Source organism: Liolophura sinensis, chromosome 8, assembly GCF_032854445.1.
Source record: "Liolophura sinensis isolate JHLJ2023 chromosome 8, CUHK_Ljap_v2, whole genome shotgun sequence".
NCBI lineage: Eukaryota > Metazoa > Mollusca > Polyplacophora > Chitonida > Chitonidae > Liolophura > Liolophura sinensis.
In genome coordinates this window covers 35,771,413-35,787,015 of record NC_088302.1, presented here as the reverse complement: position 1 = coordinate 35,787,015, position 15,603 = coordinate 35,771,413, and the positions used below count along the sequence as shown (strand labels likewise).

General features: G+C 37.8%; 1 protein-coding gene across 9 annotated transcripts in view; it reads right to left on the bottom strand.

The window, feature by feature from the left end:
• Positions 1 to 15,603, bottom strand: part of LOC135474057 (pericentriolar material 1 protein-like) — a 41,099-nt gene that overhangs the window by 16,491 nt on the left and 9,005 nt on the right. For 7 of the 9 annotated variants that reach the window (XM_064754049.1, XM_064754052.1, XM_064754053.1 and 4 more), the window contains exons 5-21: positions 15,175 to 15,273; positions 14,210 to 14,302; positions 12,684 to 12,821; positions 11,620 to 11,790; positions 9,841 to 9,951; positions 9,427 to 9,520; positions 9,066 to 9,235; positions 8,466 to 8,663; positions 7,841 to 7,980; positions 6,376 to 6,549; positions 5,437 to 5,619; positions 4,692 to 4,943; positions 4,196 to 4,325; positions 3,299 to 3,386; positions 2,689 to 2,866; positions 2,321 to 2,439; positions 1,737 to 1,925 (exon numbers count right to left, since the gene is read on the bottom strand). In XM_064754049.1, the coding sequence (XP_064610119.1) occupies positions 1,737 to 1,925; positions 2,321 to 2,439; positions 2,689 to 2,866; positions 3,299 to 3,386; positions 4,196 to 4,325; positions 4,692 to 4,943; positions 5,437 to 5,619; positions 6,376 to 6,549; positions 7,841 to 7,980; positions 8,466 to 8,663; positions 9,066 to 9,235; positions 9,427 to 9,520; positions 9,841 to 9,951; positions 11,620 to 11,790; positions 12,684 to 12,821; positions 14,210 to 14,302; positions 15,175 to 15,273 (2,527 nt within the window). The remainder of the gene's footprint in view (positions 1 to 1,736; positions 1,926 to 2,320; positions 2,440 to 2,688; positions 2,867 to 3,298; positions 3,387 to 4,195; positions 4,326 to 4,691; positions 4,944 to 5,436; positions 5,620 to 6,375; positions 6,550 to 7,840; positions 7,981 to 8,465; positions 8,664 to 9,065; positions 9,236 to 9,426; positions 9,521 to 9,840; positions 9,952 to 11,619; positions 11,791 to 12,683; positions 12,822 to 14,209; positions 14,303 to 15,174; positions 15,274 to 15,603) is intronic. The other 2 variants (XM_064754054.1, XM_064754055.1) reach the window with 2 other exon arrangements.

Here is a 15,603-nt window from a genome sequence, read left to right as displayed (position 1 = left end):
GAGCTTCAATGAAATTGATAAAACTGGGATTGTTTCTTTTCTTGTGTGAATGAAAACAACAAAGTGTCAGTTCGCCACATGAAATCACGATCACGAACTGGAAATAAATTGTTTGATGTTTTTTTTTCCCTTTTTGTCCTTTTGGTCTTATGCGCGGTGACTGTAAATGACACTTGACAATGGACTCACTGTGCAGGATATATCTGACACACTTGACAATCGACTCACTGTGCAGGATATATCTGAAATACTACTGATGAGAAGTGATTTTTATCGAACTTTCATTCTCTCCAGTGGTTATGGGGGTAAATCAACCTTTGTTTAAAAGAAACCAGAAAGGACTTCCCTAATCCCAGTGAAGAATTAGTGTATCACCCATTGTGCCGTATTGTAAATTACGCACACTTTACGACAAGTGGCGTCGCCGTATGGGATAACGTTAATGAGTGTAGGGTTGTCAACGTTGCAGGAATCGATGCTTTTGCAATGCACATGGAGCAAAGACAGGAAGTTATTGTACATTTAGCTTTTCTAACTTCCATAGCCGCTACAGGATTACATTCAGACACATCACTTGTTTCCAAAATGCCAGGGAAGTGTTCTTTCAATGACTGATGGTTACAAGACCCACAATACATGGACTGGTTGGAAGCGAGCGAGGATAAACAGAGGGCAAAATGTAAAATTTACTTAAAATTCTAGCCTTGTTTACCACTTCAAGACTTATATCCATCAGCTACACAACCTGATAGGACAAGTAAGCAGGGCAATATGGCCAAATGTTATAAAGTATGTCAGAGCAATTGAAGGGAAAAAAAACCCCACATCCGAGAACAAAGTTCATTCAAACAGTGAAGGAAAGTGTCAATGATGAGTTAACCATTCTCAAAATCTGCTGTTTTTCTTCTCTTGCTCAGCTACTTGAGCCTTTCTTAACCCTGCATCAAACTGATAAGCCCACGATCCCATTTCTCTCCTCAGATATTGAACAATACGACAGAGAGTTGATGGATAGGGTTATCATAGAAGATGTGTTAAAGGATGCTAAAACTCTTCAGGCCTAAATGAAAATTGAAATTTCGGATAAAGAAATCACCAAGACTCAAAACGAATCAAAGCAGGTTTCAAAGCAGACAGAATTCTGGCTGATTTGAAAAACTAAGTGACTTGCAGGTTTTAGACATCCGCATGCAGACAAAGGACTTTGTCTTGGGTGTTTTGAAAAAAGTGTTGGACATTTGTCCAATTAAATATTCACTGGTTCGAAATATGGGTTGCCTTGGCCCAAGAGAAATATGGAAGAGCAAGATTGGATGTGAAAATAAGTTAAAGATGGTGTTACATTTCTTAGAGGCAGCTAATAAGATTGAGGAGGACAAAAGTGATGCTATTCTGAAGCAATACAGCATTATCATGGATGAAACAATACCATTTAGGTTGATAGATTTTTCAGAGTTTGAAGAAAAGATAAACCGACAACGTGGGTCAAGCCTCATCTGCTTCTGAGTTGGAATAATATGCGTTTTCAAGGTAAACTTCAAGGACTTTCAAGCACCTGTCAGTAAAATGGACCTTTTTCAAGGACTTTCCAGTTTTTTAAGGACCCATACAAACCTTGTGTTATGCCCAGCAAACATATTTTTAATGATGGCCTCATCTAAATAAAACTCAGACCAATCCTTCTAAATCTCTAGCAATGTATGATAGTTCAACAGGAAAGTTAAGTGGAGACTAACCTGTCATGTCTCCCAAAGGTCTTGGGTAGGTCTGTCTCCCGTTCTTCCTGGAGGATCTCTCCCGTCGTTGTTGTTGTTGCCGGGCTTCCTGCCGTTGCCGGACATCATCCTCGATTGTGTATGTCTCACCAGACTCTTCATTCTCTTCTTCCTCCTCTTCTACTTGAACAATCCCATCTATAGGATAGGCTGTTTAAATACCCGTTAGATCAAAAATTGAACTCCAGAAAATAATTCTTAATTTTACCTTACTTTACCATTTTTCCATGGAATCTTCCATAACATCTGTCAGTATTTATGTGGAGGACAAATTTCAAAAATCAAAAAATGACTGTCGTCCTTTTATGATTCTGTCTATGACAGGACATAAAGAGAGGGATCAAAAAGTTTTTTAAAATCACATAACTCAATGTCATATGTATATATTATACATTTCTTGTGCTCATATAAACAGCTAATGGTGAGACACAAAACCCTTGCAAGTTAACATAAATGTGGATGCAGAGGTTAAGGTGATAATTGTTATGAAATGGTTCGTATGAAGGGGTGGGGGTGAGGGGGGGTTGATCTAGTGTGTGACTGACCATCCTCCTCCTCTCCGTCCTCCTGAGTGTTGTCCTCATCCTCTGTAATACTCTCCAGGTTCTCTACAGTTGATCCTCCCCACGTGGCCATCGTGGCATCTGCACTTACCACACTCGTACTGAAACAGACGTGTGAAAACAATTACCGTATCAAACTATGATCATACCAATGAAAATAAAAATATAGTTAACATTGTTTTTTACCAAAGGGATGATTTGAATTGATTCCTTGTTGTTTAAAGTCAGATTTGAAGTTTTGCGAGTTTTATAGATGAAAACATTTAATACAAGAATTTCCTTATGTGATATTCCATTTTTTACAAACTAACTTTCAAGCAATTAAAACATGTGACATCTTTGACAGTTACCCAAAAGCTTCTGTAGAGTAGGACACTGTGTCACTTTGGTTGTCTTGGTTTCTAGAGTACTGTTTTTTTGGCCGATCCTTCCTCATGATAGCCTCCAACTCTCGCTTTTTCTGCCTTAGCTCCTCGCGCAAAATACGCTGTTTACGCATACGATCATACAATTCATCATTTGATGAAACTGTGCAACAAAACAAAAACAGATCCCTAAAGTATTCTTGGCCACAGATTGCATCTACAGATTCTTGTAACAACCTCCACTTCTTGTTTCAATATTCAGATGGTATCGACTACACTCAAAGTAATTATCACTCTAGTCAGGGAAGAAAATCTTCTCCATCAACTGAAATTTCCTCTACTAGCTGACCCCAAAAAGTAAAAAGGTTACTTTCGGCCATTTTGATACCTTGAAAACCTGAATTTCCCTTAAAAAGCTAATCAGCTGAAAATTCTCATCTCTTTCTATTACCTCCATTATCATTCTCAATTACTTACTTGCTCTTAAAGATAACAAGAAGAAAGATAATTCGGCCCATTATCAAACTTCATGACACGTCTCTGACAAACTCAGCATGTATATAATGGTGATGAAGAAGTCTAAAATCTGACTTACAGGTTATAGTCTGTATCTGAGGCTCTGGGGCAAACTTCACCTCAGTGTTATTCCTGTCTGGTACTCTCACAGGCTCTTCATCATCTCCCTGCAAACATCAACAGAATTGTTCAGCTATAAGGACCATATTTTAATGAATTCAGACCAAAATTCAACTTGAAGCAAACAACTTTATGCAAAGATGTCATCTGTCTTCTTTAGGTGTCATTAACCATCAATTACTCAAGGCTTTACCCATTCAGTCCCTTTATATCGATAAATAAGATGGAATGATTGTTAACAAGATCCATGGGAATGTCTGATCACCTCAATGAAACATGACTGGTTTCTTTTCTTTATATTGACTTCTATCGAGCATAGATTTATTGATATTCAGTCCATTGAAATAATCTTCTGATAACATCATGATTATTTGGTTATTACGGCAAGATTATTAATGACTGATGTCACCTTTAACTGGATTCTTTATTGGTATAACAGTTAGACATTTTATTTTATTTTCATTTCATTTTATGGTTTGGGGAAACTCGGTATAGCCTATGGAAGCCCACGACCATACACAGGTTTGCTGGTACAACCGGAAAGTTCATGCTGGACCTCAACCCACAGTGGTTGAAAGGCCGGTGAGGGGTTCCTGAGTCATTGTCATGCGCTAGCACCCTAATGGAGGCCCAATATCCTTGCAAACATGGACATGCAACAGGTTACTGATAATAACATAACGTGCATGGTTAAATATGGAACAGAGGCTCTCAACACAATGTCAATGTTGTGACTGTTATTGTTTGGAAGGGCTCTAGACTGCTGTACGAAGTAGCATTAGTTTGTTTGACATGTGATCACTGAAAGTTTAGAGACTGAGTGAATTCCTTACAGGTCTGTAATTTGTTAATTTACCTGTGAAGGGTACTGCTGATGTAACAGTTTTAGCTGGTCCCTGATAGCTATTAGGTTCTCTCTCTCAACCTTCAGCTGGTCAAGCTCCTTCTGCTGAGTCTGCATTGTGGCTTCAAAATCAGCTTCACCCCTGTCAAATACAAAACCACAGTTGTAACACAGCAATGGGGAAACCACCTGATGAAAACAAAATTCTTGTGATGTGTTTCTAATCAGCATTTAATGGCTAGTAATCATAAGTTTTTCTTTTAAGTGGCATAAAGAAGTTAGTTAAGTTAGTGATCAAATACATTTATAGCAAAAAGGTCAGAATAATCAATTTCCAACCGGATAAATTATTTCAATTTAATTAATTCTAAGTATCCTCATGGTTCCATCTAAGACATGGACACAAAACAAAGAGACTGCTGTTTCTGCTGAACACCGCCAGAAATACATCAAAACAGTATATTACAAATCCTTACAGACAGGATTCATGATATGCTGCTTAGCCTACCTCTCCCCTGCCTGCTGGGGCAGTTCCCCATCACTCATGGCAGAGCTAGAGTTGTCCTGTAGCTGGGCTGTCACATCTGTGACAGTAGTCAGGGCAGATGAGCCTGGGATGACTGCTTCCATCTCCTCGTCCAGACTGTTCGCCAGCTGAGCCAGATCATCTGGCAGTACACTGGACGTCTCAGGATGTTGCTGGAAACTGTTGACCATGTTCTGTAACTGACGTAGCTTGTCCTTGGCAGCTTTCAGTTTACTACACAATAATGAAAAGAGAATTTTTAGGATTACTGTTTGTACTGATTTTCCTTAAAGCAAGTAATAATACACTAAACACAGTAGAATTATAAACACTTAGATTATAAATACTGGACCCCAAACTTTTCCTGTCTAGAGGTAACGGTATTCCATAGATTTCTGAGAAATCTATATTATTATGATAGAATATTCCATAGATTACCAGAGGACACTGTATAACTTCTGCGCAGGCCAAAATCAAAGACACACGGGAATTCTGTGTTTTCATTGGCTAACAAATCACAGATCTAATTAAGAGACTAACTAATGAGAGGTACAGTTATTGCTTGTTTGTCCACAATAGATTTAGTCCTCACCAGATTTGTGGAACTGGGTCCAGGTTATTACATCTAGTTCCGGTATAGGTGGTTTAGGTAATGTATCAAATCATTTAACTCATTTTGTCTTTGTGGCTAATGTTCACCTAGAGCATTATTAGCCTGCACTCTTACCGCACTTTCTCCTGTATCTCTGGGTCATCTCCCCAAGGCCCCAGACTGGAGGTGCGTGACCCTGTTTCAGAGGTGTCTGAGGCTGGCATGTTGTCATCATCCGACTGTTGCTGGGAGTCGGTCTGTTCTGTGGCAGGGGTTCCTGTCTCTACTGTCTGAGTCCTCATTGCCATGGCTGGGGATCTGAGGCAGACATAAACCACATGACAAAGGGTGCAACAACCCACAAATATTGCAGGGGCATACTTGTTCACAACTATTAACAAAAAAAATTAAAAATCAATGTTATATTTATTTGATCTGAATGGAGTTTTAAGCAGCATTCAAAGAATATTTCATTTACATGATTGCCATCAGCAGAGCCAGGAACAGCCACAGGTGTCTGGCAAACCTTCACACGAATGACCAGTATTTTGTTACAATGTGGTCACATCTCAAATTCCACCCACGGAGAGTGAAATGTACCAGTCCCTACCTCTGAAGAACTTTTTTTCATTTCCACACAAAAAAGGGTCCTATCTTTTCTAATTTTAGTGCTAACTTTGAACAGTCTTCACATTCATGTCTCAGTATCCAAAGCAGATTCCTGCAGAGGGACCAATGTATCAGTCAATGTATACTTGTCCTTTTAAGAAAATGTAATCAATACATGCAGCAGCTGAAATAGTTAAGATAATGCTAGAAGTTCAATATCAACCTAGAGAAATCAATCTATAAACCTTATAATGACAACTTCTGACATAATAATCGTAATCGTAATTTGCAGTAATCAAAACATTGTCACATGCAAGACAAACATACAACATTTCAAATAATAGCTGCAATACCGATAGCTTCACATATTCACTAGAACACGGCAATCTGCTGGACCGATACTGAAGCACCACAGCTATCTCCTTCATACACGTATATCCAGTGACAAATCTCTTATCTTCTCACCTAAGATTACTCTGCACAGTGATATCCAGGTCATCATTATCACTGACCCCTGGCAAAGAGGACTGGTCAGCCTGATCTGAGCTGCCAGGCATGGGCTGGTCCAAGCTGCCTCCCTGGAAATAACCAACCAGCTGTCTCAGCTGATTCAGCCTGCCACGTACCTCCTGAAGTTTTCTGTAAATATTATAAACCAGGTTCCAATTCAAATTCTTTTTATTCAGAATCACTATCTCCAAACATGCATTTGACATGAAGGTAAACTGCTGTTTAAGCATTTAAAATGTGCCAATGTAAATTCTATGTTACTGGAAGAAGCACTTATATTCAAAAGTCACATAAAGCATTCTGTTAACAAGAAAACATCACATTGTATTTTTCTCTTATATATCCTTACCTTTCATACTGAAACACCATATGGGGCAATACATATTGAACTCATCTCACACCCTTACAGATCCTCCAGAAATGCATCATTCGAACTAACACTTATTCAAAAAGAAATGATCACACTTCCCCTTTGTTCCGTCAACTATCCATCTTACCACTGCCAGAGATGAACATTCTATCTGTATCCCTCTTAGCAAACAAGTTTTTTTATCGTCCCAAACTTATTCCTCCCAGCTTTGAAACTTATTTGTTAAAACAATCTGCTACCCATCACTATGTGACTAGAGCAACTCAACTGGATTATAATAGACCTACATGTATATACAGAACGAATGTATCGTACTTCTCGTTAAGGACAATTTGCCCTCAAGAATGGAATAAACTACCCACCACTCTTCGTATTATAAATTCCACATCTCTTTTTAAATCCAGGCTTAAAATATATCTCCTTGAGCAATTTGATTAAGATGCATTTTGGTTGCTTATGTAGGTTACTGATGAGAAAAAAAGTTCCCTAAAGTTCTTCCTAACGTTTCCGACATCTTTTATGCTTCCTGATTGCTAACATTTGTTTGTTACCATGTATGTTTATATATGTCACCCTGTTATATCATTACCATTAATCTATGTATATACTCTGTTATATAACATTCTAGTTTCCATGTGATAGGGCAAGCTCTTGTGAGCTTTATTCCCGCCTAATGTATTACTCATGCATACTCATGTGTACTTAATTTAAGGCTTATGGTGAATAAAAAAAAATGAAATGAAAAACTATTTGACACCTAATATTGGTATCTAAACTTTTAACCTGCCGCACTAATTAGCTGAACTTAAATTATTTTTTCTTCTAAATTTTATCTTAATACTTTCAATTCATTTCCCCGACTGGCTTTGTTCCTTTCCATTCATCACATGTATTCCTTACATATTTTTTTGTCAGGTTTGCATGCAGAGTATTGTAAAACTTTTGGATTATCAACTACTGCATTTCTTGCTGAGGCCCAAGATAATATGACACTATAAGGTAGGTAATATTTTGTATTATTCCATAATAGGACTCCAGTTGAGGACTCACTTGAGCTTATTCTGGTTTTCAATGACTTCGAGGAGGGTAGCCTCATCCTCCTCATCTGCTGGTCCACCAGAAGCTGCAGCCAGAGACTCCCCAGCCTGGGCCTGAGACAAGGCTGTACTACGGAGATCACCAGGTAGACCTGACAGCCAAAATAACTTCATTATTATCTATTTCAAGATCGATTAAGTACCACATTATCCGTTTGTTGACCTTTTGCACGTGTTTTTCCCACTCCTCAAAGAAACAACAATAATACATTTAAGTTTATTGGTGAAAGAAACTAGGAAGAGGCAGCTAGAAACTACTGTGCATGGTCTACCAAATTTACTCTTTATTTTATGTACATGTAAACTGCATAACTATTAAACCAAGATGAAATGTACCTATAGCACTGGCCATATCTGAAGGGTCTTCCAATCAATCAGATTGACTTTCACATTAAGGACAACACTAGATGGTAGTGATACATGTTTTATCCCTTAAAATGAAACTGCCATGTGACCATCCATTTCTATACTGCCACAAAGCATGTCACAAAAGATTACTCAACGCTTTGGCTATAGGATATTTTAAATCATGGTTACCATAGAGGGCTTTCTTTACACAAAATGTTCCTTTCTTACCCCAGTCCTGGGAAAGAATCTCCATTCAGAAGCTGCTCTACTCTCATCGACTTGAGACCCTGCAGTTCACTGACTAGGTCATCCATTCGCTTCTTCTTGTTTTGTAGTTCCTGAAGCTTGTCCTGCAGCTGTTTGCGTCCAGCATCACTGATAGACCCATCAGGATTGCGATTTACCTCAATGGGCTCAGACACTGTAACCTACAACAACAATTCAGAATTGTGAACAGGTAATTTAACATTTTAATCAGATCAGAACTGGATAATATAAATTCTTGATGAACTTTACCAATTATAATAGATTTTGGTCACTATCTTAGTTCATTAGAAAAGATGCTGTCTTATCTTTCTGGGTTTAAGCAATACATATTAATGTAATTGTTACCCAATACATAGTACAAAATGTCTCATTCGATCCTTTTTAGGACAGGTCCTTTGAAAACGGAGGGGAGTCCTATCATCATAACGTGCTTTTGATTAAAATCCCCAAAAAACACAATGACATCAACCGTAACATCATATATTTGTAATACAAACTAAATTTGGCCAAGATTACACATTGTTGTTTTCAGATTACAAGAGAACTGTCGATTATTCCCTTACCTCTGATTTCACATCATATATATTTTTCTTCAGGTAGTCCAGTCTGTGTCGGAGATTTTCGAGTTCAGGAGGTATTTCCCCCTGGGCTCCAGTGGCATTCTCCGCATCACTGAGCGGCTCAGCAGGGATGTTGGGTGGTTGAGGAACATCAACATTTGAGGCCAGTTCAGCTGGTGGATAAAAACAGAAAGTTATTTTCACACAAGTCAGTGATGATAGAGTGTTGGTTGAAGAGCGGCACTTACAATACAATCCAATTAACAATCTGCCAACCTGACTACACTTTCAACGTATGACATCATTGTGACATTATAATTACTACAGCCCTACATATTAATACAAAACACAGATGTCCATTTACCTGCATTTCTCCGTGCCTTGGCTAGTTTCAATCTGCTCTCAGCGTCCTTCTGCATAGCCAACAATGACTCCTGCTTTCCTTGGAGAGCTCGTAACTGAAAAGGCAGCAAGTTAACTTCTCAGAGTCTATGAAATCATCAAAGTTGAACTATATCTATACCTACAAAGTTTTAATTGATAATTCCAATAATATCTACAGACACTCTCATTACACCCAGTTTATTTTTCAGACAATTCCTTATTTAAAAATGTATGTCCTGGATGGCAACTGGATATAATGTTCATAAAAAATAGGCCAGTTACACCACTGGTCAGATCAAAATTCTACTTGTCTCTTAACCAGCAGGCAAGAGCTAATTTCAAGCCCTGAATTGTTCCTCTCAAGGAAACACTTGTATACAGCAGGTTTACTTACTTGCTCCTGTTGTTCCACAAGTGTCTTCAACAACTCTTCTTGTTCCTTTAACATGGCTAATTCATTCTTCCTTTCTGATAGACCATCTTCGGCTCGTCTTAATTCCTCGGACTGAATTAGAAAATTACACCGTTTTTAATGTTAATAACAAGTGGTATTACAAAACAGAGGTTTATCAACAGCATTTATGTGGTTACAATGTCACCAGCCTCATAAAACCCAAGAATTGTCAACAACGAAAATTAAAAACTGTTCTCATATGTTAATATGAGTGTTAATAATGTTATAGGCTGTATGCTGCAAAGGGGTTAGTATCATTTAATCCAATTCACAGCCATGCAGATCACAAACATTACATGAATACATGTACAATGTATTCAATAATATCATCCACAACATACTGTAGGGACAATAAATGTGAAACTACAAGAAACACATTAATCTTCTCCTAGACAAGCTTAAAAGTGATATAGGGGTTTTGTGTACCACTCAATTCTCACTGCCAAAATTGCATGCTAGGACAGGTAATAATCCTTCCCAAAACGAAAAACACACTACTTATTTATGGGTCGTCCTAGACAGGCATGGCAACAGTAAATTTTGAAACCAGCTGAAAATTAGCCGGGGGTCTGCCCCCCTGCCTGAAGCTGAAGCATTATGTGGAAATTTAACTGCTATGAAATCAAAACTAGAGATTAAAAATTAAAACGACAGAGGTCATTTAACTGTCGAGAACACGGTGTTATTAAAAATGGAGTAAAAGGTTACTTTTCAAATAGTATTGGGTAGCGCATTTGTTCATAATTTGTTCATTTGCTCACTAAATTTGTTTTATGGCATTTATTATTATGCATTATAGTTTATGTTTTTAAAACATACAGCAAATAGTTCTTGAAGTTTTAGTAAAAATGCCTGTTGATGATCAATATGTGCATCAACAACAACTTTGTCTGCAATGATAATCAGGTCACAATAATTAGACCCTGGATAATATCGTCAATACAAACATCGCACATTCACAAGATCTGGCAATGAAATAGTAAATAAAAGAATACAATAAAGTCAATTTACTTCAGAATGAATCAGCGATGGGGGTGTTAATGGTTTAGTCCCGAGTCCCTCTTCTGAATGGGTTTTGCAAGTATGCCCCATCGTGTAGTATCAGACACAACAATGCCACTGGCATGTTTCTTAGCGAACAATGATCCAAGTGAATAGCTTGTCAAACGAATTTTAACATTTGATTGGCTACTTTCGTAGCATTGTCAAAAAACCCAACACATTCCCCCAAGAGCCGTAATTGATAAATTTGTTGCAGTAGGAGCAGATTGCTTTGCCAGGAAATGTTGCATTTCTTCACAAAGTCCGATTCTCAAAATTCTTGCTGATTTTAAACTCGAACTGTTACACTTCTGTCAAGCCACCCCAATCGAAATTCGTTCTGAACAGTCTTATCTTTTTCACGGGCAACTGATTCCTTATCACTTGTTAATGTTTTCACCCTTTTCCACCCTAAACTCCATGTGTTTTAAATAAGAACGGTAAACATACACTACTGAATGTAACAGATCAAGTGAATGGATAGAATGGTAAACCTTTTACAAAAATCACCACTGCCGATTTTAAAATCAGCGGAAATCTACAGAAAATTGCCATGTCTATCTAGATAAACAACACTAACTAAAAGACACGAAACAGTCACATGCTCAGGATTAGTATGAAAACATGAGATGTTATTGTTTGAGCAACAGATTTCAGGCAGTTCCGGTGTACATGTACCTCATATCGTGAAGCTTCATAGTCCCAAGACGGGAGCCTAACGCGAAGCGCAGGAGGAGGACCCATCTGATCACAAACAGCCGGAGAGGTAAGACTCCTAACCTCAGAGTCAGAGTCTACCCCAAGCTTATCCTCAATGCGGGGTCGAGATGATGAACTCTGGGTACGCTCCTTTACATCAAAAGCAAAACAAAGCTGCTGCAATAGCTTCTGCCCCCTTCATAGTGGTTATATTTTCCAGCTCTTTAACAGCGTACTACATACGCATGAATATGTACAAACATGAAAAATGCCTGTATTTTGCAATCACAAAATGTTGTGTTTCTTGAACTATAAGAGATTAGGACAGACTGGGTCAATTTACACAGGGGTAAACATGAATGAATTGAGAAGTTTTGGCAAGTTCAGTCACATGAATTTGACAAGTACACCGAACCACAGGGACAGATTAATAAATTCAGATTTACATGTAATTCACCATGAGAGTTAGCCAATGCTATGTTACAAAACTAGAATTAGGCTAACAGTTAACCTGTAAACATTTTTCTTTTATTTTTTTTTTTTGGCACATGTACAGCAAAGTAAATGATTGCCAGAGAGAGTTAAATATTGCATGTGACAGCATATACTGTACAAGTCTATGATCCCTGACAAGAGACATGCCAAACACCAGGAGCCAGTCTTACAACAGTATTACCAAATGACAACACATGAACAGAGGAGAACATACGCATACCATACACATATCATACCACCAAACCTTGAATATGAGCACTGCACAGAGCCCATCACAGTTATTACTGAAAATATTTTTTATACCTTTTACTTTTTTTACGGGCTACAAGTGACCATGTGTTATCAAGATTCCCGTATACTTAGACTTTGCTGACACCATTTTAATGTCTTAAACACTTCACCAGTAGGTTGTGTGCATATATTTTTCTTGTAATTATTTAATGAACCTTCAGTGTAACATACTTGATACAATACTCTACAATGTCTCTAGATGAAACATCTCATGACAAAGGTTTAAACTATGAGGAAAAAACTAGAAAATAACATACTGTAGTGGCATCGGACACCTCTGAGCGTACATCAAGGTCCAAAGAAGCAGTTTCATCTAAAGGCTCAGCTTTAACACGGACCATGTTCCTGGCATCATTTGGGTTATGCTCCGCAGCTGAGGCTTCATCTCGCAAGGCCTGTCATGAGAAAATATAATGATGGTAAAGGTGAACGATATCATCTAAGGAACTGCAAACATTTACGTGCATCTTAATTCTTTAACCATGTTTTTATTAAAAGTATGACTCATTTAATTTAATGTCTGAGCAAGTAAATTACTTGAAGCAGCACAGTACATTGGCCCAGTTAAACTTCATGGTTTGGAAAAGAAACAATTCTATTAGCCTACCTAGAACATGTTGTTCACTATAGGCTGAGATAGGTATGATATCACACGAAATGGTTGAGGGATTCATATAGTAACATATTCTTCTTTCATATAAACCTTTTCATATGAACTTGTTCGTAAAGTATGCGTATATATCCACCACAAAGCAACAGATACACGAACTTATGATGCTTGTTTACATGTGCATAAAATTTATATGCAAATCAAAAACCAGCACGTAGCAGAATTTACTTGCATGGGTGAAAACATACAAACAACACAGAAGTTGTTAAGACTCGGAAAGGTACACCAAAAGGCTGTGCAACATAGATGTACAGTGTATACCTAATTTTATGAATTCTTGAAAGCTCTATATATGCCTTTAAGGATTTCCTATTAAGCGCAATTTCTAAACATAACTTTATCCGACCTTATCACTACAAGAATGTGCTACAAGTTTATAGACAGTGTATATCTTCAAATAAAAATTTGTTTAAACTTGCTCTCACTTCATCTACAAGGCTATTATTACAGAAGAATGAGTAGCACTTATGAATAAGCAAGTGATGACTAAAGAATCCGCCACAAAATTTAGTAGGTAGGAAGATATTCAACTAAATAGGACTTCTAAACAATTAGAAGCCTACTGCCTCATGAATATGCATCATTTAAAACTGAAACTGAGCCTGTGTAGAATATATGTGTTCAGTTTTATTGTTGATCATTTTTCCCCTTCCCCTACTGTACGAACAGCGTTTTCACAACAGCTGATACATGTATGCTGAATTTGCTCTATTCATTTCTTTGACTGGTAGGTTTATCTCACAGTTTAGAGGTATAAGGCTACTTTCTGGGTGGAAAAAACCTGGTGGAGATCAGAGGAAACAATGAGCCTTCATCAGACACCCAACTTACTTCTTGATGTGACGTACGGTAAACATCCTAAAATATCACCCAAAAAAGGGAATATTCACAGGCAAGTATGTGTCACAAAATATGACTTTTGCTGCTGAAATTCTAGTAGAATTGCATTCTACCTTCCAAACCTCAAGAGATCTTTTTAAGAACAACTCAATCTACTGAAATGGTACGGGTTCCATCACTTGAAGCTCTACTTTATTTTTGAAACTCCCCGGACAGTTAAGTTTAGCAATAAGCAGATAACCTTCAGTACCACCACTTGTTCCTCTCACTCACCAGTAACTGTTGTAACAGGGTCATATAGGACTTCTCTTGCTCACGAAGGTTAGTTAATAGTTTGCGCACGTTCTCCACTTCAGAAACTGATTGCTATTAAAACAATAAAACGTTTGAAACACACATGCATGCTAAAACTGAACTAGGCTCCAGAAAATATTAGAAAGCAGGAAGTGTCATTAGATTACATGGTGTGTCCCTTAAGTCACTTTCATGTTTCCTCAGGTGAAGAAGATAATGTTGAATGTTTTCACACAGTGGACAAAAAACTGTTAGCTTTATGAGACACCATGTAATCTGATAACTGTTAAAGGAAAGCAGTACTCTACCAAGACATCATTTTCACATCGTGAATATCACTGACGGCATATCAAGCATTATCAAAGTTGCACCCAATTTTTGGCTGTGACAAGCAGCTCTATTTTGCTCTATCTGTTGGTTAGTTTTGACATTCAGTTGTAAACAAGTGTTCTGTGTGCAAAAGACTTTTTGTGGGATGTCACCATTACAGTAAATTTCCAATCTACTACAGGTATTGAATATGATGTCTTGGTTAAAAAACAAAAAGCCAGGAATGTCACTGCTGTAACTGGAGACAAACCCGAAGTCTCTGGAGAAGATCAAGGTAGGCATGTTCCTGTTCCTTAAGAGAAGCCACTACAGGAGGCCAGCTTACTAGCTTTCTGAGCTTCCGTCTAAAATTATAGTGGGCAGTGAATACAGTACCTTAGAATGACGTTGAGCACATGTAGGTGAAAGCAAATTATTACAGAAACATCAAAAGTATAGTAAAGAAGCAGAAATATTCTATCTGTATGGAAGCTAATAACAAGTACTGGAACAAAGGAAACTCAATTATACAGAATTTACAGACGAAACAGATATTTTTGTCTTAGTTTGAGCTTACTTCACAAAAGAAAAATTGATTTTTGATGTACAAAAGGCTTCTAATGTCTGCTACTTACTGGATTAGGAGACTTCTGCAATGTGTTCATCATAGAACTGGCTTGTTTGATGTAATCTCGAATTTGCATTAGACGGCTTACAATGTGATTTGTGTCAGGCTGAAACAGTTAAGCATTTCCACACATAAGCAAGAATGTTAACAACAGCTCTGGGTAACAGACCCCTTGCTAGGATTTTAGAGGGGCAGGGTGCAGGGGGGAGGGAGGGGGCTGCTGGCCCGCGACTGCCAGCGACCCTGCATTGCCAGAAATGATTTCATAGTTGTAAGTCGATCGTAAGTTGATCATTGAAAACAAATTGTCATTACTGTAATTCCTCATTAATTTTCAAGTGATGCTGTGTAATTTCTTCTATTCTAAATAATATAGTTTTAAGCATAAAATATTAATACATACATTGCAAACTGTTGAAGATTTACACTATTAACA